Below are 26,259 nucleotides of genomic sequence, written 5' to 3'. Positions count from 1 at the left end.
CACACACACAACCATACACAGTATGACATGAGGTGAAATGCTTGAAGCTGTGCAATGCCCGACCATTAAATGACAGTGGTTTTACAGTATTTAATATTTACAGGTTATTACAAAATTTACAGATTTAACTTAGAAATTTACAGTAAAAATGTGCAAATAGCAGAAAGATTATAAATTATAGGAAGTGTGCATGAAGAAAAACCAGAGTGCGTGTGGTGATGTGATGTGTGTGAGAGTCCAGTTCTACACCTGGTTCAGGGCCTGAATAGCCTGGGGGAAGAAGCTCCTCCTCATTCTCTCTGTTTTGGCCTTAAGGGAGCGGAAGCGCTTCCCAGACCTCAACAGTGAGAAGAGTCCATTGTTGGGATGGGAGAGGTCCATCATAATCTTCCTAGCTTTGGTCTTGCACCGCTTGGTGTAGATGGACAGCAGGTGAGGGAGCTCTGATTGAATGATGCATTCGGCCGAGCGCACCACTCTTTGCAGATCTCGTCTGTCCTGCTTGGTGCTGTTCCCAAACCAGGTGCAGATGTTTCCCGTCAGGCCGCTCTCGATGGTGCAGGAGTAAAAGTTCTTGAGCACCCTCAGTGGCAGATGGAAGTCTTTAAGTCTTCTGAGGAAGAAGAAACGCTGACGGGCTTTCTTAACCAGGGTGTTGATGTGACAGGACCATGACAGGTCCTGAGTGATGTGGACACCCAGGTATCGGAAACTGTCCACTCTCTCCACTGGCGTGCCACTGATGATGAGGGGCTTGTAATTCCTTGCCTGCTTTGTAGTGAAGTCCACGATCAGCTCCTTAGTCTTGCTGACGTTTAGGAGGAGGTTATTCTCCTGGCACCAGGTCTCCAGGTTCCTAATCTCCTCCAGGTAGGCCGTCTCGATGTTGTCGGAGATCAGGCCCACAACAACAGTGTCGTCAGCAAACTTGACAATGGAGGTGGTGTCTGATGTGGCTACACAGTCATAAGTGTACAGTGAGTACAGCAGGGGGCTTAAAACACAGCCCTGAGGCATTCCAGTGCTGAGTGAGATGGAGGGGGAGACTTGTTTTCCCACCCTCACTGATTGGGGTCTGTCTGTGAGGAAGTTGAGGATCCACTGACACAGTGATGACCTGAGTCCTAGATCCGTCAACTTGGTGAAAAGCTTAGAGGGAATTATTGTGTTGAATGCTGAACTGTAGGCCACGAACAGCATCCTAACATAATTCCCTCTGCCAGTGTCCAGGTGACTCAGGGATGTGTGGAGCAGGTGAGATATGGCATCATCTGTGGAACGATTAGTCCGGTAAGCAAACTGAAGTGAGTCGATGGTGGCAGGAAGTGAAGAAGTGATGTGATCTCTCATCAGTCTTTCAAAACACTTCATTACAATTGAAGTCAGTGCTACTGGACGGTAATCATTGTGGCAAGCGGGCTGTTGTTTCTTTGGAACAGCGACAATGATGGACTGTTTCAAGCACGTGGGAACCACTGCTTGGGCCAGGGAGAGGTTGAAGATCTCCGTGAACACTGGTGCTAGCTGGTCAGCGCAGGCTCTCAGGACCCGGCCAGGGATTGCATCTGGTCCTGCTGACTTTCTGGTGTTCACCCTCCTGAAGGTGTTCCTCACGGCATGCTCTGTGATGATGAATGCATTGTCTCCACTCCGAGCACGCGCAGCCGTTTGTTGTTTTAATTGTTGCGGTGTCGAAGCGAGCATAAAACGTGTTCAGCTCATCAGCCAGTGAAGCGTCGGCATTCATCATTGAAGAAGCTGGTCGTTTATAGTCCATTATTGTCCGCAGTCCTTTCCACAGGCTCCTAGAGTCGCACTGTCGTAGCTGTGACTCTAGTTTTTCCCCGTAGCTCCGCTTTGCCTTTCTGACCGCGTTGCACGTTGTAAGACGCAGCCTTGTATAGGTCCATATTACCAGAGACGAGCCCTTCATTGTAGGCAGCGGTGCGATATCTCAGAGCGTCGCGGATGTTTTTATCCACCCACTGCTTCTGGTTGGGAAACGTTCAGATGATAGTTCTTTCTGCTGTGTCGTCCGCTAGTTTCCCGATAAATCCCACAACCGCTTCCGTAAACGTTGATGTCATCAGAGCTGCGCCGAAACATGTCCCAGTCTGCGTCATCCAGTGTGTCCTGCAGCGCGGTCACTGATTGGTCCGTCCAGCGAGCGACCTCCCTCCTGATTGGTGGTTGCTGCTTTAGCCTTTGTTTGTAAGCAGGCATGAGGAAGATGGCGGTATGGTCCGATTTTCCAAATGCCGGCAGGGGCTGAGCCTTGTAACAGTTCTTGAACGGGATGTAGCAGTGGTCTAATCTCCTAGTGCCCCGGGTGGGGCAGTTGATGTGCTGGTGAAGGTTGTGAAATGTCCGTTTGAGATTTACTCTGTTAAAATCTCCCATAACAATGAGTGCGGCATCTTGGTGAAGTGTTTGTTGATGTGTGAGAGCCTCATGTAGCTCACATAAGGCAGTGTCCAAGTCCGCGTGAGGCGGAATGTAAACAGTGCAGGCAATGACCGCAGTGAATTCCCGAGGGAGATAGAAAGGGCGACATTTAACGATCAAAAGTTCCAGATTGGGCGAGCAAGAGCGTGTGAGTGGAGAGATGTTTGTGCTGTCGCGCCATCTGTTGTTCACCATCAAAGACACTCCACCACCTCTTTTCTTCCCCGACTCCATTGTCCTGTCCATGCGGTAAAACGAAAAGAACCGGCTGCACGGCGTGGTCTGGTATCGCTGGGTTCAGCCAAGTCTCGGTGAAGCAGAGGAGGTTGCAGTCCCGAATGTCTCTCTGGAACTTAATTCTGCCTCTGAGGTCATCAAGCTTGTTCTCGATGGATTGAACATTGGCTAGCAGGATACTGGGCATGGGTGCGCGGTGTACGCGAGCCCGTAGCCTGTTCCTGATCCCGGCTTGTTTCCCTCGAGGCCATCGCTTAGGGTCGCGTTCTTTGTTCTCTCTCAGGATCTCCTTTGGCCAGGTTGGGTCAGGAGTTAAACATGGTGAAATGTTCGTGTATTGTAGACCAATAGAGACCAGAGTGTCTCTACTGTAGCGAATTTGTGTGTTTTGCATGATGCCCATGCAAGATTATGGCAGATATAGCAAAAAGTGACGAAAAACCGCAAAAAGTGAAAAAGTTGGGGCAGAGCATCCAGCACGGCAGCCGACCTCACCGGCGCCATCTACTCAGTGGCCATCCAACTCCAGCAGACTACACAGTGGGAATTTACGCACTGCTGCATTTTTGTTTTTACAGAAACATGGCTCAGTTCCGGACACCACCATTCAGCTACACGGGCTCACCTCATTTTGTGCCAACCGAAATGCAGCTCTGTGCGGTAAGTCTCGCGGTGGTGGATTGTGTATCTACATCAATATGGAATGGTTATAGACAATCAGACCACTTGTCTGTTATGCTAATTCCGGCATACAGACCGCTCATCAGATGCTGCAGACTGGTTCTGAGACAGGTGAGAACCTGGCCTACAGGAGCTCTCTCTGCACTTCAGGACTGTTTTGAGCACACTGACACACATGTTCAGGGAAGCTGCAACAAACCAACCACACCAACTTGGAGGTGTACACATCATCGGTGACCAGACACATCAACAAGGGCATTGATGATGTCACTGTTGACAAGGCGGCTCTGTGAACAGCAAAGGTCAAACTGTCGAACCATGGCCACTTCCAGGGCACAACTTCTATGCCCCATTTGACGCTCAGAACAACATAATGGTGAGGAAGACTACCCCTCCTCACAATGATCAGGTTATGTGACTGACCTCAGCTGATGGGAGAAAAACTCTTCGCAGAGTTAACAAACGGAAGGCTGCTGATCCAGATTACATCCATGGTAGAGTGCTCAGAGCAGCTGGCAGATTTCCTCACTGACATCTTCAACCAAGGCCACCATGATCGTTCCTGTGTCAAAGGAGTCTCTGGTGTCCTGCCTCAACGACTACCGTCCCACTGCACTGACACCCATCATGATGAAGTGCTTCGAGAGGCTTGTCATGAGGCACATTAAGACCATTATTGGCTAGCTTAGCGTTAACATGCTGCCTCTGCAGGTGCTTGCGAAAAGCTGAAGTTGTGTTAGCAGCATAATGCAGCTGTTTCTGTCCTGGAGCAGTCTCCACTTTACCATCTCTCATGGTCTCATGCTTTTATCCAATAAAAATAAAAGTAATGTCTATATCCACGCTGTAAACTGTGCCATCATTTTCCTCCGCCAACACACAAACTGCAATCAGCTGATCATAGCGAGAGTGCAAGAACCGATAAGCGGGATCGATGGGCAGGCAGACTAACGATTCCAATGAATTGGACTATTCCCATCCCTAATTAATAGTAACCTTGAATTCTTGATCACCTGATTTGGTGCTACTTGTATACAATAGAAATTCAAATTTAATAGCCTAGCTAACTACATTGGATAGCCTCCTACACAGGGCAATCCTGTTTAATTTGAAGTCTTACATATTTTTTTCAACAAGCATTTGACAGTTTTATTTTCTTTTTTGAATGGCTTCATATCAGTAAAACAGAATAAGGTTTAGTATAGTATAAACACAATGGACAATTATACTCTGCATTTACTATAAACAGGCCTCCTCTGACTATAATGGTGTGGTATGCCATAAAATACAGCTCAGCCTGTTCCAGCGTTTGTGCAGACATTCCACTCCCAGCTGAACCTCAGGACTAACAAATGATGTTAGCCAGCAGAATGTGGTCTGGAGGATGGATTAAAGGATTTCTACAGCTCCATCAACATATGAATATGATACCAGTCATAGTTACTGGAGAGTAAATATATCAAAACTATGCAAAGTATGTAAAGATAGCTGTATTTGGAGGGATGTGTGGTACTTTAAAACTTTCTCTATTCTCAGAGTTTCAATACTTTTGATTCATGAAAGTTTGATTTAACCTATCAAGTGCTGCACAGCGAAAGCAAGTGAGAAATGGGTTTGGTTAAGTTATACTGTAACTGTGAGAATATCAAATTTTAGAACTACTGCTCTTTCCCATGTTTTTTATACATTATTACACTGAAATACAGTTTATTTATATGGTAAAATCCAGTTGTTTTGTCTAATATCTATAGAGTTACCCGATGCCAAAGGTAAGGTTTAACTAACACAGCTTTAAGATACTATTTACAGTGTACAGTGAAGAATGATGGATAGCAACCATGCACACCTACATCTTGACCACTTGTCCATGTACATGAGAATTTGCTCTCAAAAATGTCAAATAACAAAAACAGTGATCTCAAGTCACACGGACCAAGGTATAGCCACTAAACAAAAGAGAGAGAGAGAGCTAATGATTTCCTATAACCAAGCACTTGATAACAAACTCCCAAAAGGATGAAAACTCCAGCAGGACAAGACACAGAGGCCATATGCCACATAAGCAAAATGAGATCACTGTATTGTCTCCCATAGGCAAAGATCATTCTGGATCAGGTAACTGCTAGATCAAAAACAGACATCAAAACACATCATAACAAAATTCAATTTTATTTATATAGCACCAAATCACATCAATAGATGCCTGTAGGTGCTTTATATTGTAAGGTAAAGACCCTCTGCTGCAGGTGACTGGGGTTGAGGGGAGGGAGACGGGAAAAAACATTATGTTTTGGCAGAGAGGAAGAGATTGCCTTTATTCACTATTTATCAATGTGGTGTATAAACACACAGAGAGTAAAAAGAGATGAGTGAAGAAAAACCTCAATGCATCATAGAAAGCCCCCAGCAGCCTATGCCTATTGTAAATGGGCAAACAGACCTTGAACAAAAATTCACAATTAATAAAGAAATAAAACTTCTGTCATTCAGTCACAAGTTGTTCATCAGTTTAACTTACATGGGTACAAATTAATCTTACTACAATGCTCGCAACATTTGTATGCATGTCTGTTCCCTAACTCATGCTAGACACGTTAATCAATCTGGATAAAACTTGATATATACAGGGAGTGCAGAATTATTAGGCAAATGAGTATTTTGTCCACATCATCCTCTTCATGCATGTTGTCTTATTCCAAGCTGTATAGGCTCGAAAGCCTACTACCAATTAAGCATATTAGGTGATGTGCATCTCTGTAATGAGAAGCGGTGTGGTCTAATGACATCAACACCCTATATCAGGTGTGCATAATTATTAGGCAACTTCCTTTCCTTTGGCAAAATGGGTCAAAAGAAGGACTTGACAGGCTCAGAAAAGTCAAAAATAGTGAGATATCTTGCAGAGGGATGCAGCAGTCTTAAAATTGCAAAGCTTCTGAAGCGTGATCATCGAACAATCAAGCGTTTCATTCAAAATAGTCAACAGGGTCGCAAGAAGCGTGTGGAAAAACCAAGGCGCAAAATAACTGCCCATGAACTGAGAAAAGTCAAGCGTGCAGCTGCCAAGATGCCACTTGCCACCAGTTTGGCCATATTTCAGAGCTGCAACATCACTGGAGTGCCCAAAAGCACAAGGTGTGCAATACTCAGAGACATGGCCAAGGTAAGAAAGGCTGAAAGACGACCACCACTGAACAAGACACACAAGCTGAAACGTCAAGACTGGGCCAAGAAATATCTCAAGACTGATTTTTCTAAGGTTTTATGGACTGATGAAATGAGAGTGAGTCTTGATGGGCCAGATGGATGGGCCCGTGGCTGGATTGGTAAAGGGCAGAGAGCTCCAGTCCGACTCAGACGCCAGCAAGGTGGAGGTGGAGTACTGGTTTGGGCTGGTATCATCAAAGATGAGCTTGTGGGGCCTTTTCGGGTTGAGGATGGAGTCAAGCTCAACTCCCAGTCCTACAGCCAGTTTCTGGAAGACACCTTCTTCAAGCAGTGGTACAGGAAGAAGTCTGCATCCTTCAAGAAAAACATGATTTTCATGCAGGACAATGCTCCATCACAAGCATCCAAGTACTCCACAGCGTGGCTGGCAAGAAAGGGTATAAAAGAAGAAAAACTAATGACATGGCCTCCTTGTTCACCTGATCTGAACCCCATTGAGAACCTGTGGTCCATCATCAAATGTGAGATTTACAAGGAGGCAAAACAGTACACCTCTCTGAACAGTGTCTGGGAGGCTGTGGTTGCTGCTGCACGCAATGTTGATGGTGAACAGATCAAAACACTGACAGAATCCATGGATGGCAGGCTTTTGAGTGTCCTTGCAAAGAAAGGTGGCTATAATGGTCGCTGATTTGTTTTTGAATGTCAGAAATGTATATTTGTGAATGTGGAGATGTTATATTGGTTTCACTGGTAAAAATAAATAATTGAAATGGGTATATATTTGTTTTTTGTTAAGTTGCCTAATAATTATGCACAGTAATAGTCACCTGCACACACAGATATCCCCCTAAAATAGCTAAAACTAAAAACAAACTAAAAACTACTTCCAAAAACATTCAGCTTTGATATTAATGAGTTTTTTGGGTTCATTGGGAACATGGTTGTTGTTCAATAATGAAATTATTCCTCAAAAATACAACTTGCCTAATAATTCTGCATTCCCTGTAAACTGCCAAGGGTACCAATTTTATCAAAATCTATAGAGAAATCATTTTTTTTATAATACTCAAATTCTTAAAAAAAAAAAAAAAAAATGTATATATACATGTTACTAGATTTCCCCAACAGTACACTAGCAAAATGACTGAAACTAGCAAACTAAATTAAAGACTACATTACGTGTATGTGTACATTGCTGTTTGTGAATACATTCTGCTGTTATCAATTTTTGTGCAGTTGCATTTTGGGGTCCCTGGAATCTATCACTATGCAAATATTTGTTCAAACAGTGGTGCTAGTACTGCCAATAATTGAGTACTTTGTCTTATAAAATGAATATGTAGCTTGCTTACCATTTCGCTATGTACTATAATAAACATAAAAAGAATAACATCAATTAATTAATTAATAAAGAAACTCCACCCTACCCTATCGCTTACCAAAGTTCAGGTTTCAGTCCTGTTGGCCTTCCAATTTGTGTACTGTACAAAAATATCTTGGGGAGTGAGGAGTGTTGTTATTCCCAAATACATTTTAATTCAACTAAAATGGCCCAGATGACATTCAGCAACCTAATTTGTCATCATCATCATCATCATCGTTTATTTATATAGCACTTTAAAAACACACAAGGCTGACCAAAGTGCTGAACAATAGAAACATAATAGATACCATAAGAATAATAAATACGATAAAAATAATAAACATAGCAAAAACAATAAAATATAAGTAAATACAAGTCAGTCAACCACTGAGTCAAAAGCCAGTGAATAAAAATGCGTTTTCAATCTGGATTTAAAAACCAGCACTGATGTCGATTGCCTAATGTGAAGAGGAAGGTTATTCCAAAGCTTAGGAGCCACAATAGAGAACGCTAATTTGTGATGGGGTTTTTTTTTAAGTATGAGAAATTTGAATCACCTATGTTTAATTCTTATCACAGTCTCATCAGTCACTAATGGGGATGGAAATTGGATAAGAATTTAGCGATTATCGACTTCACTTATCAATTTGATTCTGTATCGAGTCTCTTAACAATTGTCGTTGGGTTCTCTTTGGCTCTGTTTGGACAGTCACCACCACTGCTAAGTAGCAATAAAGAAATTCCTCTCTTGCAAATAAATTCATGCTGTGGGTTAAATGTTTGTGCATGTTTTTTGTGTTGGAGTCGTTACTCAAAAAAGTCATGATTGCAAAAATTACACAGAACACTTTCCTTAAAAGTAATGCAGTGCATTATTTAATTACTCCAAGGAAACAGTAATGCTTTATACTACTCGTTACATTACGTTACATTACTGAACTTGGGGAGCTGCTACAACCAATCTTCAATCTCAGTCTGCGACTGGGGAGAGTGCCCGCCTTATGGAAGACATCCTGCATCGTCCGGGTCCCCAAAAAGAACTGTCCCAATGAGCTGAATGACTTCCAACCGGTGGCACTGACGTCAAATCTTATGAAGACTCTAGAGCGGCTCCTCCTCAACCTCCTCCGACCACAGGTACAACATGCCCAGGACCCACTACAGTTTGCATACAAGGCGGATGTCGGAGTGGAGGATGCCATCCTGTACCTCCTACATAGAGCCCACTCACACCTGGACAAAGGAAAAGCCATGGTCAGGATCCTGTTTCTTGACTTTTCAAATGCCTTCAATACTATTCGGCCCTGTCTGCTTCAGGAAAAACTAAACAGGATGCAGGTGGACCCATGCCTGGTCGCTTGCATCTCAAACTACCTCACTGACAGACCACAGTACGTCAGGCTGAAGGACATCACGTCTGACACTGTGGTCAGCAGCACAAGAGCACCACAGGGAACTGTGCTGTCCCCGCTTCTCTTCACCCTGTACACCTCTGACTTCTGCTACAACTCTGAATTATGCCATATTCAGAAGTTTGCAGACGACACAGCCATCATGGGGTGTATCTGGGATGATCAGGAAGAGGAGTACAGAAGTCTGGTGAGGAACTTTGTCACATGGAGTCACACAAACCACCTGCAACTCAACACCTCAAAGACCAAGGAACTGGTTGTGGACTTCGGGAGGTCCAGAGCAGGTCCACTGCCGGTTCAGATAGAGGGAGAGGAGGTGGACTGGTCATGCAACACTCAGCACCTGTATAAAAAAGGCCAAAGCAGACTGTATTTCCTCAGGAGGATGAGGTCTTTTAACATCTGCAGGAAGCTCCTGAGGATGTTTTACCAGTCGGTGGTTGCTGGAGTACTTTTCTATGCTGTGGTGTGCTGGGGGAGCAGCACAGCAAAGAAGGACTCATCCAGGCTGGAAAAACTGATCAGGAAGGCTGGCTCTGTGGTTGGCATGAAGCTGGACACTCTGGTGACAGTGGCAGAGAAAAGGACATTAAAGAAACTGCTGGATATTATGGACAATGCTGGGCATCCTCTGCACACGGCCATAAATAACCAGAGGAGTCTGTTCAGTGACAGGTTGCTTCTCCCAAAGACAAGAACCAACAGACTTAAAAACTCCTTTGTCCCACACGCCATCAGACTGTTTAACTCCTCTCTGGAGGGGAGAGGGAGGGGAAACAGGAGGACAAAGGAGGGGGGAACAACTAAGCTGTAGTGCCATTTCACTGTGCAATACATTTTGTTAATATCCAACAGTGCAATAGACTCACAATACTTGAGATGTGCAATTCCCTTGTATTCTTATTCCTATTTATTCTATTTATCCCTTTTGTATACTCTGTATTTATATATGTGCATATATGGTATATTTCTGCTCACATTCTGTAACTTCTGTCGGAGCTGTGCTATTGGAAACTGAATTTCCCGGAGGAACCCACCCGAGGGATTAATAAAGTTTCATCTAATCTAATCTAATCTAATCTTTCACGCTACTCTGTAAAACAGCTAAAACACACTGTATCATGATCAGCGTTTAACAATATAAACCCGAGGCTACAACCCCACACACCAACACAAATTCCTAATGAGGACAGCCATCTCTAAGATCTTTCTCTTAGTAGAATACAAAGCTGACCGCACAAAGCAAAGATGAAAACCAGCACAAAAAAACGATCAGAAACATGAACAGGTAGAAAGAGAGGCTGCAGCCTGACTGCTCATCTGCTTGTTACCTGTTGAACTTAAGGATCTGGCTCTTGGCTTGCACTCAGCTTTCGCTCTGGGTTCTTAGCTAGCTTACCATTAGCATGCTGTCTTGGCAGATGCTTCCAAAAAACCGAAGTTGTGTTAGCAGCATAATGAGGTTGTTTCTGTCCTGGATGCAGTTTTCCACTTTACCATTTATCCCGTCCTTTTGTGTTTCCATGCTCTTGACTGCGTTGCTATTTTTCTCCTCTGACACGCGAACTGAAATCAGCTGATTGCTGTGCAGGTGCAAGAACTGATAAGTGGGATCGACAAGCAGGCAGACTAACAATACCAAAGAATTGGACTACTGGGAATCGGTTTTCTACAAGAACCGGTTCTCAATTCCCTTTCTTTGTCACTACATGTCATTTTTCAATTTGTAGCACTTTAATTACCTACCTTCTGCCTCATGTTCATCTTACCAGTATATAAGTGAGTGGCTATGCCATACATGAAAGTTTGGATGTTTCTGATTAGCTAGCAAATGACCAAACTGAGCATATTAAACTAAACTAGACAAAATTAAAGTTTTTGGCATTGGAGTCAAGATCTCTGGCTTTGATAGAGCAATATCAAAAAATATAAACTAAAACCTGATCAATCCAAAACCAGTTTGAATAAATACCCAAATAAGTCTGATTATATGATCCTCAATTAGAATCACATATCAGTATTTAGAATTTTTTTAATAAAAGAACTGATGATAGAGAGAGCTAAAGTGGTGCTATTAGCCAGTACCACTGTCTACAATATGAATACATTCATTTTCTAATCATAAAAATAATCACCAAATCCAGTTTTAATGAAAATGTCTAGCTGCATCTCAATAAGCAAAACCAACATTTTCTTTGCCATTTCTGTAGTGAAGAACATGCCAGAACAAAGCTTAAAAAGGTAGACATAATGTCATGGTTCTGGGTATTTTACACAGTGTTCGTGAGTTGTTCGTTCGTGTTTCACTTTTAGTTAGTTCGTGGCTCATTTTTTTAAGAAAGGATTTATGCTTATAGCTTTAGTCTTCAGGTAATAATCTGATCATTACCTTGCACAAGCTGTCAGACTGATAAATGGACTGTGCCTCCTCCCCTCTGCATCCCCATCCGCACAGCTACACTGTGAGCTGTAGTCCATGAATAGCATTCTCACGTAGCTCTTCCTTTTCTCCAGATGGTGATGGTGATGCCATCCTCCGTGGACCAATTTGCTCTGTAAGCACCCACAAATTTGCTTACAGAGCAAATTGGTGTCAAGAGAGGGTGGTAGGCAGTCTCTGGTGTGCTGACGCATATCTGCTCGAAACACTTCATGACTACAGACATGAGGGCTATAGTAGTCTGTAATCATTGAAGCTGTCTATTGCAGTCTTTTGTGGGATGGGAATGATGGTGGAGGCCTTCAGACAGGTGGGAACAGTGGCATGAGTCAGACAGGTTGAACAGGCTGGTGAGGATCACTGCCAGTTGGTGCACGCAGGCTTCGACCACAACCACTGGGATGCTGTAGGGGCTGGCAGCTCTCCTGGGGTTCACCGCTCTCAGGCTTCTCCTCACCTCATGGAGGGAGAGGAGAAGTGTACCGGGTAGGGTGGAGGTGGGGGGCAGGAGGTGCTAGGGAGGGGTGGTCTCTAACAGCTGTTGAGCTCCTTTGCTACTGTTAGGCTGCTGTCGAGGGGCTCCATCTGAACGTTGGAGGCTGAGGGACAGAGTTTTGACGCTTCTTTTGATCTCCAAAGCCACCTCTGCCAAACAATCGAGAGCAAGCTGTGACTTCTCTTTCTTCTCTTAGATGAACCCTAGAGCACAACCCAAGCAAGAAAGAGCAGTTTGTTGCTTTAATGCAGTATTTGACAACCATGCAGAGCTTCCACCTCCACAGAGTGCTGGTATTTACCAACACTTGATCTATCAACCGAGAAAGCCAGACCAGATCAGAGTAGTTTTTGACTCGCACAAAACAACGGCATCGCTCTGAACAATGTTCTACTCACTGGAGCAGAGTTGTATCTTCTCAGATGCTTCAACCAAGGCCATTGGTGCTGTAGCATACCTCAAAACAACCAAGACCACCATACCCAGATTAGACCTCAGCAATTTCCACAGCCAGCACTGCCGGGAAGAGCTTATTGTCGAGGAGACGGCCTTGGAGTTATAGATGGAAATCGATACGAAATTAGCGATTTCAATTCCACTGCCGATATAACTTTTTAAGATTCCTTTTTAAGATTCCTTCTCAGTTCTCTTCTCAGTTCTCATTGGCTTTGAGCTTGATGCAGTCTTTATATACACTAGACCAGCATTCTTGTGTAAATCACACAAAAGCTCTGTTGAGCAGCAAGATACCTTCAGTCTTGTTGACCCAGACTCAGATACCCATTACTAAAATGTTTTCCTCTTCATTAGTGGCACAGCAAGTCAAATGTGTATATGATCCAACTTAAGCTTTATCAAACAGATATACATGAAGTTGTACTAAATCATTGTATTAATCACCTTGCCATTGTATTTTTTTGCTTGACCATTGGCTAGTAGCAGATTCCCTTGACTACAAAGTCTACAAAAAAATTTGCTTTCTCCACCCCTGGTTTATACCAATTCTGTCTAGTGTCTCACGGAGAGGGTGCTGCATCAACATGCTGCCGTGTGCCTGGATGATGCCATGATCCACAGTGACACCTGGGCAAAGCATATGCAGCGAGATGCCGCAGTGCTGCAGGGGTTCACCACCAACCCAAAGTAGTGTGCAGATGCAGATGGAGAAGACTCCAGCTGTTGCATCCTGTTCTCATCCCAAGACCAAAAAAAATGAGATGCAGCAGTTCTTGGGGCTGGCTAATTACTTCTGTAGGTTCATCCCAAATTTCATGGAGCTGACCAGCCCTCTGACCAACCTCACCCAAAAGAGTGCCTCTGAAAGCTATCAGAGCATGATTCAACTAGATTTACCCTCTGGGATCAACGGACGCACCCAAATCATATGACCCATTCAAGATGACATAGCAACAAGATGCACCCACACTAAGTTTCCATTTCAACTTGTGCTGAAAGTGCAGAGTTGAAACTATATACACACCAGTTTTTAAATTGTGTTGATAGGTCATGTAAAACAAGAGAAATAAATATCACGTTTAGTGTGGCAAGATACAGTAAAAATGGCATTTTCTAAGGACAGTGAAACGAAAAAAAATCCATGACATTTCTTTCCTATTGGTGTAAAAAAAATTACAAATTTCAACCAATTAAAAATATTATATGGCAACACGTGGCATTTTTGGCAGTTTTGGGAGTGACGGCAGCGAGAGAGTTTTGAGATGTGAGAGATTTGTGACATTTAGTGTGTTTGGAGTATATAGTGTCTTGTCTTATGTTAATTAGTGTGAAGTCAGAACAAAAAGGGCACTAGGGAATTTCACAGTTGCTAGCCAAAAAGTGACCAACAGCAGATTGCAATACAAACCCTGTCTTGTGATGCACAGAAACTATTTTTTGGATCTTATTGTGATGCCTAATTGTTCTGTAATTTTAAAATTGACAATTTATATTTGCATTTCAAGTTGTGAAAATGTAAACAGAAACATGTTTGTGGTTTTCACAGTAAAAAACTTTGTAAGTAATTTAAATTTGATATTTTTTGTGTACTTTTAGATCAATTGTGTTAATACAGAATGTCAAAATGAAAAAATGAAAACTGTAATTTCAGACAAAGGTAAAATCAAAAGTAGTCACAAATGGGCAATTATACACTGGACCCCAGGAGATTAAGAAATTCAAGCAAAAAGCGACTGCACTTCCTGAGACAACTGAAGAAGGTGCACCTCCCCAAACCCATCCTTATCCTTAACACCTTCTACAAAGGCACCATAGAGAGCATCCTAACCAGCTGCATCACAGTCTGGTACGGAAACTGAAACGCGTCCGACCGCAGAGCCCTCCAGAGGATTGTGCGGACTGCTGAGCGCATTATAGGCCGCTCTCTACCCAATCTACAGGGTATTTACGCCTGACGCTGGATTTGTAAAGCCACTAGCATCATGGCTGACCCGCATCACCTCTCCCACCAACTGTTTACTCCTGACTCTGACTCTGCAGCATCAGGAGCAGGTCGGCCAGATCGTGCAATAGTTTTTTCCCACCAAGCAGTCCGGCTCCTGAACACCATGCTGCCCTCCTTCACACACTTCTTGGACTATATAACACTCTCCTCTCACTTCCAATACTTGCACTATTCCATATTACACTGTACCACTCTGTGTACTCTTGTATTTATTTATTCTCATTTTTCTATTTCTTATTCTATTTCTATTCAATTACAATACTGCTGTACTTATTCTTAGTTTATCTTAGTTCTGTATTGTTGTATATATGTATTTGAAATTTTTAGTGCTGTCAAAATTAACGCGTTAAAGTAAATGAATCCACCATCACGGTCAACACGATTACTTTTTTTTTTTAACGCAATTAATGCATCTGGAGTGCAGAATGACTCAAAATCCCTGAAACGTTTCTGTTAATGGATTTCGGGCAGTTTGTCCAAGTAGAGTTACCATCACACATGCGTAAATGGGCAGTTGATCTGGTAGTGACGGGCAGCTGAACCAATCAACTCAACATGGAAGATGATAAGCACACATTTGCCCTCTTGATGGGAAATTTCAGTATTAAAAAAATAACAAGACGGAACAGTCGACCGACATAAAGCATTATGCACATTGTGCAAGAAGGAATTTTATTTTCACCAAAGCACTTCCAAAATATCACATTGAAGCAAAGCATACGGTAGTCGGGGATGCTGCTAGCACTTTGGCTAACGTGTCACCCAGCTTGCGACAAACTACTCACGGAGCATCGGGGGCTCAGTAAGTCTACCTCAGACATACTGATCTACACAGTTGCCAAGTGGATTGCAACAAACTGCAGACCTGTTAATATCGTTGAGAACAGGCGCTTTACATCGCTTTGGTTCCTCGTTTCAAGGACTTGAAGCCTCCCCAAGAGTGACAGAGAGAGTGAGGATAAATGTTTACAGAGTTTTTTGTTAACATGAATGTTCAAGGTGTCCAATAAACATGTTAAGTGCGTATATTTTCCCTTTTTTCTCGAGTCTGTTTGCTCATGCAAAATGAAATACGATTAATATAGAATAAAAATGAATGATATTTAATCGTGATTAATCAAAATTAATCCACAGTAACCCTGTGATGAATCTGATTAAATATTTTAATTGTTTGACAGCACTAATATATATTATATATTAGTGTATACTTACCTATTAGCATATAGGTTTTTTTTAAAAAGTTGTATTTCACAGGAGAGACCCTGTGTTAAAAGACTGAAACTATTCAACTACTACTCTTTGAATTTAAGCATTTAACATTCTTTGTGTTTATTCTGCATTTACTTCATTATATTGCATAAATGTCTGTTACAAGCTTAAATTGAAAAAATGTAATTGCAACCAGGCTGTTGATCAAGTAATTGCGATTAATCGCAATTAATTACAGAAAAATTGTGAGATTAATTAGTTAATTTTTGTTTAATCTGTTGACAGCAGATTAAACAACATTTTTATTTCTACACTTTGTAACTTCGACCCAGGAGGATGACATTTCATCCAACTGTACACTTTGAGTGTATATTGTTGGGTTGACAATAAAACTCTGCTTGACTTGGAATTCTTTGGCCAAGGGTCTGGATTCACAACAGTTATGAATCACCAACAATCAGGAACTGTTTTGTAATTCAATGTCTAGGCCTGTTTTTGGAGAGGAAGAGGAGTCTTCATCAGCCAGTGAGGAAGGTCTGGATGAACAAGAAAGACTGGATGGGTCCACAAAAGCCCCAGTAGTCAGTGAGTCAGAAAAAATCCAACTGAAAGCAGGCAGGGGCCACACGTGCAGCCAAACTTCAAGTAAACCTAAATTCTCATCAAATCACCTTCCCACTTTTCCCTTGTCCTGGAATATTTGAAGGAGATTTGATCAACCAAGTAATGTTTTATCCAAGTTATGTGGGATGAAGTGTTTGGCGATCACGCACCAAAGGAGCAAACTCATCTTTTACTGCAAATACAGAATAAAAATACTGCAAACAGGGAACCAGTTTAGGTCACTGGTCAAACGTCCGCCCATATGCCTTATTGCTAGAATGCAGCAGCCGGGGTTTGAGTGTGAACTGTGGCCTTTTGCTCTGTGTCTTCCCTTGCCCTCCTATCCTGTCTACCCTGCACTGATGAATTTTGAATACAGGTTAAAAAATAGAAGAAAGAAATGCAGCAAACAATAATCCAAGCAGGCCTGACAAACGGCTGGCCATGCAGATATCAGTCTCATTTATCCACTGCTCCTTGGTCGCACAAGGGCAAAGTGGGCTTGCACTCTTATGAAATTTATCCAACCACAAACAGTTGAACTACCAGATCAACTAAGCAACATGGTTAAATCAACTCTGTGCACCTGTGTGTAGGCCAGGCTATCTCACATACACACATACACAGTAAAGTGCGACTGACAGGTGTCCCAGAGCTTGACATGGTTAACATCCATTGCCATGGGTCCCAATTTAGAAATAAATACATTTTTGAAAAAGGAAACGTTTCTCTTTCTCTCAGCACAGCGGGCAGTGGTTAGCACTCTCACCTAACAGCACAAAAGGGTCGTTGGTTGTAATTTACCAGCTGGCTTCTTCTATGTGTTAGCCGCACCATAAACTGGGAACCTGGCAGGTGTGTATTAAACCTCTTACCCTATGACAGTCCCCCTGTGGAGTCAACCACCATCTTACATCAACTTGAATAGTAGCTTTTATCCAATTTCAACAAAACACTAATCATGGATAAAGTTTGCAATACATTTATAAACACTGGACAAGCAACTGAAACATTTTCATGCAGATTACATTTCTGCTTTGTTGCTTACAACTTTTGTGTTATTACTTTGGAACATAATTTCTTCCAGTAGTAAAAGCAGTACTAACTGAACTGTGGCATCTTTAATGGGAATTTTTATTCCCTTTGTTGCCTCAGTGTTCTTTCTCAGTAACCTATTCTCCCACCTTCATCCAACTGCTTGTACTGGAAAAATTAAACTTTGAAGTGATATTGTGTTATGTAACCCATTTAGGGTTGGTTTGCTTGTAAGTCAGATGTAATGTAATGTGAATGTGAGTTTAAAGAATTACTTACAGTAAGCACACATTTACAGTGAGTAACATGTTTCTGGTCTTACTGACCACTTAGCCAATTTACATTCACAAAATAACCTAACATGCAGGAGGATATGAGGCTGTAAGTTCACATATTACAGCTGCCAAAGTTTGTTTTGTTTTTCCATATGAACACACTATGTGTCTGTTCACTCCTGGACAATGATCTTCTCATTCAGTGTAGGTGGGCTTAATGCTCAAATGTGGCTACTAAGGCTATACAGAGAAAATAAGAAGCACAGCTTTGGGAACTGACCTCAGGCCTGTTGAATCCAGGAGTCCAGGACTGAACCCGGACCCCTACCTGCACAGTCCTATTATATAAGAGTATTATCAAAATACCAAACACCAACCCCACCCCATTCCTCCACGAGTGCCTCGGAGATCAGCGACTGCTATAGCTAGTAAAAGTAAGTGACTCAAAACATTTTAAAGTGAAAGTTTCCGATGGATGTTGGCAAACTACTGATCTCAATTAACAGATTTGACTATTTAAAATCCAGTATTTTCTAGTTAGGCAGTACTTTCCTTGCAATACCTTAAGACTGAAGCAATCGCCATATTCCTCTGTCACTAATCAAGATGTGCACAAAGTAATTACGTAACACCACTCAACATACACAGAGCATGAAAGAAACACAAACTAAAATTCTTAACTCCTGGCCTGCTCGCTCAGCTTACAGATATGTTTCACAGTGGAAGTTGCTAATCTTTGACTCACTGAGGAGCTTGTAAGATGCAGCTGAGAACTGCTGAGTGGAACTTGAATTACAGTGTTTTGCCAAGCCCTTAATATGCAGTTAGTATCAAGCTGCATTGTGTGACTTTGAACTGACTGACCCACCATCAGGTCAGTGGGGTTTAAGAGATTAGCAGTTGTTACAAAATCATGCTTCAGAGGTGATTCACTAGGTGACTGAAGTCTCACTAGCCAATTTGCTGTAACGTAGTCTTTAGTTTTATGAAAATGAATAATATGACCCCAACTGCTTGAATTGAATCATATGACACCTATTAACAAGTCCAAACACACACACACACACACACACACACACACAAAAAGAGAAACTGCAGACGCATTTACCAGACCACCGCAGGTGCTAACTGATGCCAGAGAGTCTGTATGGTTAATGATGGCTCCAGAATAAAAGCATAGCTGGTTGTTGGATAAACTGTTTACCACTGCGCTTTTCCCCTTGTACCTCTCCTCTACTACAAAGTCCTTCGACAGAAACGTGCTATCCCGCGTTAGATTTAAATGCAGGTTGCTTCCGAAAGCGGGCAGTGAGACGATGATGTTTTCTGCTTCCCAGCGTCCTTCTCTTGCGGCGTCCAGGGAGCGCTGACCGCGGCGCTGCAGGGTGCGGGTAGTGTGGTCGGATAGGTGCGCCTCCTGGCCATACAGCAGCCTGGGAATTACTTCATCTGTCTCCAGCTCAGACTGGGCTGTGGATAGAGACAGCCTCCATCAAACAGCGACCACATTGGACAAAAACAGTCTATCCTAGTCTAAGTAAGGGAACAGTCTGCTCCGGTGCTCCCTGACTCTTAGCACACATGTTCAACATCCGAGCTCAGCTTGTGGATCTCAAAAATCTATACCCTTCGACAATTCGTAACAGAATGCAAGTAACTGGTGAGAAACATTTGGATTTTTAACTGCAAAAAGATATTTCTTCAGCTGCCCTATGTCAACCGTCGTACACGGCAATGAGTTCATGCCTAAGAGCTGTTATACTTACCAGTAAATCCGATGCAGGAGAGAAAGAGCAGATGGACAACATGGCTGTTAACCATGATAAAAACAAAGCAGCGCAGAGTGAAAAACTAAAAGTGCTTTATTTTGAGGAAACTGAAGCGCTTAGCAGGCATAGGTCGGAAACTCTACTTTTCCAAAGTAGGAGAAGCTTCAATAACTCAGGCTGGTATTACTTTGCAGTGCAAGACACGCCTACACAACTGGAGTCCGCCTCTACTCGTGTGAGATTGGGTCCGTTAAACCTTTAGGCGACCGAGACCGAGAAATCTCTCTATTCTCATTGGCCGGCAAAGTTGTCTGAAAGTGTCGTGGGTTGAAACCCTACACGTGGTTTCAAGTGGGGAGAATTGCTGATAATTGTGAAAGGTTTTTTGTATTCTGCTTTTCATTTTTAAGAGAAAACCTTGTATAGACGGGAGGGGATGAACAAACGAAAGAGCACCAACTTAGGAAAATGTGATTGTTGAACAGTAAAAATACAAATAAAAAGGAGATCATTTTTAAAACTACATAAACCAGAGTTTTTAGGAGTAACTGCATGAATTGTACTTATATAGTTTTTTATATTCTAATTGTGCTCTCAAAAAACGTTTTATTTCAAGCCTCATCTGACAGTCACACATGCACACAAATTCCAAAAGATACTTGCAGTCTGGAGGAGCCAAGGATTGAGGCACCACTCTCTGGATTAGATGACCTACTCTATCTCCTAAGTCACAGCTGGCCCATAAGGAGGCAACCTATATAATCAACACACAAAATTAAATTATTCAACAATGCACTCCAGCTCTAAACTTTTGTAGAAGTTACCCATCAAAGATGTATAATGAAAATGCCCTACCCATCAAGAATTGAACATTAAACAGTCTTTAGCCTGCTGGCCTCCTAACACAGCATCTGTATGATATCCTATATGTGTGAGAACAGTGCAGGTAGTTGCCCGCTTCATTTGTTGCATTTGCTGTATATAAAAGATGCCCTTGAGTCTGAAAAATTAAGTTCATATGGAAATGCCTTTAACCTGCATTCTTTTGAATGATCAGTTGTTACCAATTTTGATTTCTGAAAGAAGTCTAGCTATATAGAAATGAGTGGAGAAAAAGCCCTTAGCTCCCTTGATGCATTCCCTTAATAATCAGTGATGAGTATAACATCTCAGTTTTTAGTTTCAAGGCTTTTAAACACAACATGGTATTCATCATATAAGTAATGGTCCGGTCCACATTAGATTCCAGATGCACAATGAGTACTTTAATCATTTAGACCTCTTTTCAAAATACATTAAGACAGAAATGGCTTTACATTAATATTGGTCACAGGTTTTGAATATGTGAAATTTTGAGTTCTGAAACATTTATTTGATACAAAGTAAATGGACATCCCTGACCCTGGATACTATCATCTATTGCTACACTCAGTGGCCGAGATGGCCTGTACGTGGGAGTGGACCCAAGAGCAGACTCAACGGACAGTTAGGTTGTGATTTAAACAAAGCCTTATTCAAATTAGTGACATGAACTGTAGCCGTGGTGGTGGTGGTGGTGAGAGTCCCCATTGAGGAAGCAACTGGAATAGAGGGAGAGAATAGTTAATTTCAATGAACGGGTGAGGATGACTGAAGGCGAGTAAGAGTTGGGATGATGAAGCCTTACTTGTAGGTGGATGAGAGTTTGCTCTAGGGGAGAGTATGACCGAGTGAGCGTCTGGCTGACGATGTAAGTGAGCTTGCAGTTACAACCTTGTTTTTCCAGAGGTCCAGCGATGGTGCGGCAAGAAGGAGGGCAGGCAGGTGGGAGCAGCTGAGTTTCCAAAGAATGATTTTGCAAGCTTACTTGGAAGGTTTAGCATGAGGAATGTGTTGAATCTTTTCAGCCAATTGCTTTGCCTTTTGGCCTTTTGCCTTTTGGCAAAGCAATTGACAGCTTATTTGAAAGTACTGACATCTGTTGGTTATTCGATGTACAACAGCCCTGCTGGTGTATTAAATGTGTGCTACATACCATACCACACACACCAATGTGTCAGACATAACATCACTAGTGACCAGCATCCAGAGGACTGAGTTACAGGTAAGTTGAGACTTAAAGGATCTAGAGGCATAAAGACACACGAGTGGGTACAAGGCAACACTTGTATAACAAGCACCATGAAGGTCTAGTTACAACCGTGATTTAGCTGACAAACTGGAATGGCAGGTTGAGCTGGCCTTAAGAACCATTTCGCTGATTGTTGCTAATGGACGACAGGTAGAGAGATGCAGGTGTGGAACCAGGGGTCTGCTACAATGGGTGGACACAAGAAAAGCAGAGCCAAAACAGAAAAACCCCGGACACTCATCATGACAACTAGCCTGTATAGACAATTGCAATCTCTAGTACCTTGCCACATTCCAGAATACTAATACGGGAAAAACCTTTTTAGCTCAGACTTACAATGCTGGTTTAGATCAAGTTGTTTTGTGGAAAAATATACAAATAAACTTAAAAAAGACTTTTGCAGAAATAGTGGTGGAGGACCTGCAAATAAGGACACGGAGCAGTTGGATGAATTGTTGACAGGAACAATGGAGAACATATCAGCTCTAGACAGTTCAGACGAGGGATCACGCACACCTGAATTGAGTACATTAATGCACCGATTTAGCCTTTCTCTCATTTCAGACCATTGTTGGTCATCAACAACTGTCTCATTTAATTTGTTCATTTGATTGATATGAAGTGTTCTTGTGTAGGTGAAAGTCAAATGGACAGAACCGCAGAGTTGCATGGCAGTTTACCCTCCACATCCTCAGAGGCTATGATGTCTGTAAGCACTGGTCACAGGAACTGAAGGCTCACAATCCATGAAAAGCTGGCTATTGAATTTCATGAGCACAAGTTGAAGTATCTATAGGAGGAGCATGAAATGAAAATGAAAATACTCCAAGTAGAACTAGAAATGACTATGAAGGACAGCAAGATGCAATGGTGTCGTTATACCTGCAGTGAATAAAAAACATTACATCATATTGTATTCCTTGTTAATATACCAGACAAATACACTTTGACCATGACATGAAAATGTATATTTTAGCATAACAATGAAAAGCTAAATGTCTAACGCTGCTACTTAAAGTGGCACAATGCAAAAGCCCCTCTATAAGAAGTCGTTGTCTGTGGTTTGTTAGAACTGAAGGTAGATCAGTCCTGCCTGAGCTGTGTTCATGACACTTTGAAAAACTGGTTTTGTTTTTTGTTTTTTACCTTGTTTTACATTTTATTCTTTTAATCACTTCTTGTAATCCTGTTACATTTTCAGTACTTATCTTTGCCAATAAAAAGTAAAATTGAACATTTTTAAAACAAGCTTTTGTTTAACATGTCCACCTAATAAATTATATTTATCTAGTTGTCTCTTTCATGGACATGTAGTGACTGACAAAATCTCTACATTTTGTTTCACCCAGGGGCGGAGCGGGGGGGTGGCTTACTGGGCTTAAGCCCGGGTTGTTTTTCCAGAAGCCCGGGGTCTTTTGGAGTGTAATTTTTTCATAGTTAGATGCCTGGCTGACAACTGTATAAAACAAAAAACTACACACAATATTCGAAGCACATAGTGCACACTTTGGGAATTTACGACTGTGCGTAAATCCCCCCTAATATTGGTATGATCCGAGCTCAGGCACTAAGCGACTGAGCGAGGGGGCGGGGGGAGCCGCTGCGCTGTTGGAGAAATGGAGCGAGGCAGACAGAGGAGAACTGAAGTCTGACCAGGTACCAAAGCAAATCATTCATACTGTACAAATAATGTAAATATGACGGTGTATCACGAAAGATTGATATCAAACTGATCACTTGACCCATATTACGTTACTTGCTCTTCAAGTGAATCAACAAATGGCGAAATGAAAAGCCGAACAACAACAACGCTGTTTCTTTAGAGAGTCTTAACTTACATGTGTGTTTATTTCATATTTTCAGTTGTTACCCTCCACGGCTAAATAAATCGGTTTCAGTAATGTACTGATATGCAAGAATGGACATAAGGAGCTTCTTTCAAAGAAAAAACTCTGGTAGATGTTATTTTATATATTATGCTTAGTATGTTGTTCAGTATAGGAATTTCAATACACAGCAGTATATTCACAATTTAAACCAGATATTTACATACACTTTATGGAAAACACAAGAACATTTTTTTACTGTACAACATCAATTTAGAGTAAACTTGTTTTGTTTTGGATAAATAAATATTGAAATATCTTTTGAATTAGTTAAATGTCAGAATAAAAAGAGACAGAGCTGTCTATTTTTATCCCTTTCATCAAATTTAGGAGAACATATACACAAAGTTTATTGTTAACTAGAAAAATTTGCATTTCCTGCGAAAATGCTGTGTGGATGCCTTAACGCTGAAGCTGTCTGCTGAAAAGCTGAAAAAGATGAAAAGTTGCATGGTGGTGAAAAAAAAATGTCACCCTGAGCAGGATTCGAACCTGGCCCTCCTGGGCGCAAGGCGGCTACTCATCTAACTGTGCCAAATTAACTCTCACAAGGTAAGAGATGGAGAGACTGACAATTATGGTGAAATGAGCAGAAACTGCTGAGAATTGTGCTGATAAGAGGTGAAAAGGCTGAAAAGAGGTGAATCAGCAGAATTTCTGCAGAAAAGAGGCAAAGAAGCAGAAACTTGCGCTGAAAAGAGATGAATCAGCAGAGTTTCTGCTGAAAAGAGTTTTTTTTCTGAAAATAGCCAAAAAAGCTGGAATTTGTGCTGAAAAGGGGTGAAAAAAATGAAAATTTTGCTGAAAAGGGGTGAAGAAGCTAAAGTATACCAAATCAAAGTGTTTGTGCCAAAACATGGTATTTCTGCCATATTGTGGTATTTGTGCCACAAAAGTTACTACATTACAACATGAATACGGATTAAAGATGAAAGAAACTGGCAACAAATTCCTCCACTACAAACCAGTCTGATACCACTTCTTTGCAGTGTTCACGTTTACTAAGGCACTACCCAAAAGGCGCCACAAGAGGGCACTCCAACACAACAGATGACCTATGTACACTGATGCACTTAGTAACAGTCAGCCTCCTTGAATTGGCAGAAATACTGTGATTTAGTAGTAATACTATAACATAACAGATATACTGTGATGTTGCAGACATAGTATGTTTTTGCACTACTCATTTGTAGTGAAAAAAATTAGCAATATAAATTACAGGTTTGTGATAGTGTATAAATTTGTAGTGAAAAAAAAACAACATGTGGACCAAGGTGGGATTGAACCCACGACCTGTGAGCTGCAGAGCCGTGTCATTACTGATTGCGCCACCTGGACAGGGGACGGGGGTCTGAAAAACAGATTGATGACCAGTCACAATTAGATCGCGGTGAGAGGCGAAAAACGCCGTTTTTTGGAGTTACAAAACGTCGTGTAACTCAAACACTAGGAGAGCTAGCAGCATAATTCTTGTACTGGGTGAATCAGCGGACTTTGGTGTACTTTGACTGCGATTTTCATAGCTCTTTGTACCTCCATCGCGGAGATATGACGAGAGAAGAAACGGCTTCATTTTCGGAGTTTGAAGACTGAGAGGAGGACAGATTTCCACCCCTCAAACAAACATAATTCATTGCTCAACGGTAAGATAATTGTAAAAACTGCTTCCACTGTGAGTGTCAGCAGTGTCTGAAGATATATTGGCACAAGCCTCATGTCCTAACTTTGCTTTGTTAAAGAGATATGGCGATTTGAAAATGCCTCCCGTTACAGAATTTCAGCTCTGAATTTCAAAACCTCCCCATAGACTTTGAATGGGGAGTATCCAGACCTTGTGTCACTTCGAGGCAAATTGCGAAAAAACAGTAAATCTCACAAAAAAGATAGTAACATTGTCTGAAAGCCAGCAAAAATTCCTACGTTTTGATGTATAATTTGTGGGGGTTGAGTGGAGATTGAGCGAGTAGAAAGAAGTTGTTCAGACATAAAGAGAAAATTCAGAACGGACCAGCACTCACTCTGACTTAATTGCATAGCAACCATAGCAACGCATGTATTTTCTGAAAAATCACAATTTTGCAACTGAAAACTTAAAGAGAGATAAGATTAAAACGGTAGAAGATCTGAAAAAGCTGAATCAGACAGGAATAGCCCAATAATCTGAGAACATTTTAAAGTTTGAATGGAGTTTCTAGGTGAAAGCATGAGGACGTAGTTAAGTTTCAAAGACAAGCAAGTTTTAGCAGAATTGTGGAAGTTTCCCATTCATTTCAATGGGACAAATTAAAGGAAAAAAAGTGTAATATTTTAAAAAGTATAATAGTAATAAACACCAAAAGTCATAGCTGGAATTAGCAGAAAGAGCAGAACAGTTTAGAGTTTGAACTGAGAAAATCGGCTGAAAACTGAGGGAGTAGTTAAGTGCCGAAAAACGTACGGAAGCAACCAGAACTAGAAAAATTTGCATTTCCTGCGAAAATGCTGTGTGGATGCCGGAACGCTGAAGCTTTCTGCTGAAAATGACTGAAAAAGATGAAAAGCTGCAAAAATTGTATGGCATTAAAAAAACTGAAAAATTATGCTGAAAACAGGTGAAAAAACAGAAACTTTTGCTGAAAAGAGGTGAAAAGGCAAAGACTCTGCTTAAAAGGGGTACAGAAGTTCAA

The 26,259-nt window shown here is 41.8% G+C and overlaps 1 protein-coding gene across 2 annotated transcripts in view; it reads right to left on the bottom strand.

The window, feature by feature from the left end:
- Positions 1–19,816, bottom strand: part of adamts17 (ADAM metallopeptidase with thrombospondin type 1 motif, 17) — a 150,649-nt gene extending 130,833 nt beyond the window's left edge. For both annotated transcript variants that reach the window (XM_019355478.2, XM_025910618.1), the window contains exons 1-2: positions 19,595–19,816; positions 18,937–19,298 (exon numbers count right to left, since the gene is read on the bottom strand). In XM_019355478.2, the coding sequence (XP_019211023.1) occupies positions 18,937–19,298; positions 19,595–19,649 (417 nt within the window). In that variant the 5' untranslated portion in view covers positions 19,650–19,816. The remainder of the gene's footprint in view (positions 1–18,936; positions 19,299–19,594) is intronic.
- Positions 19,817–26,259: the final 6,443 nt, after the last annotated feature.

The sequence above is a fragment of the Oreochromis niloticus genome, linkage group LG1, assembly GCF_001858045.2.
Source record: "Oreochromis niloticus isolate F11D_XX linkage group LG1, O_niloticus_UMD_NMBU, whole genome shotgun sequence".
Lineage (NCBI taxonomy): Eukaryota > Metazoa > Chordata > Actinopteri > Cichliformes > Cichlidae > Oreochromis > Oreochromis niloticus.
This window is presented reverse-complemented; position numbering and strand designations above follow the sequence as displayed.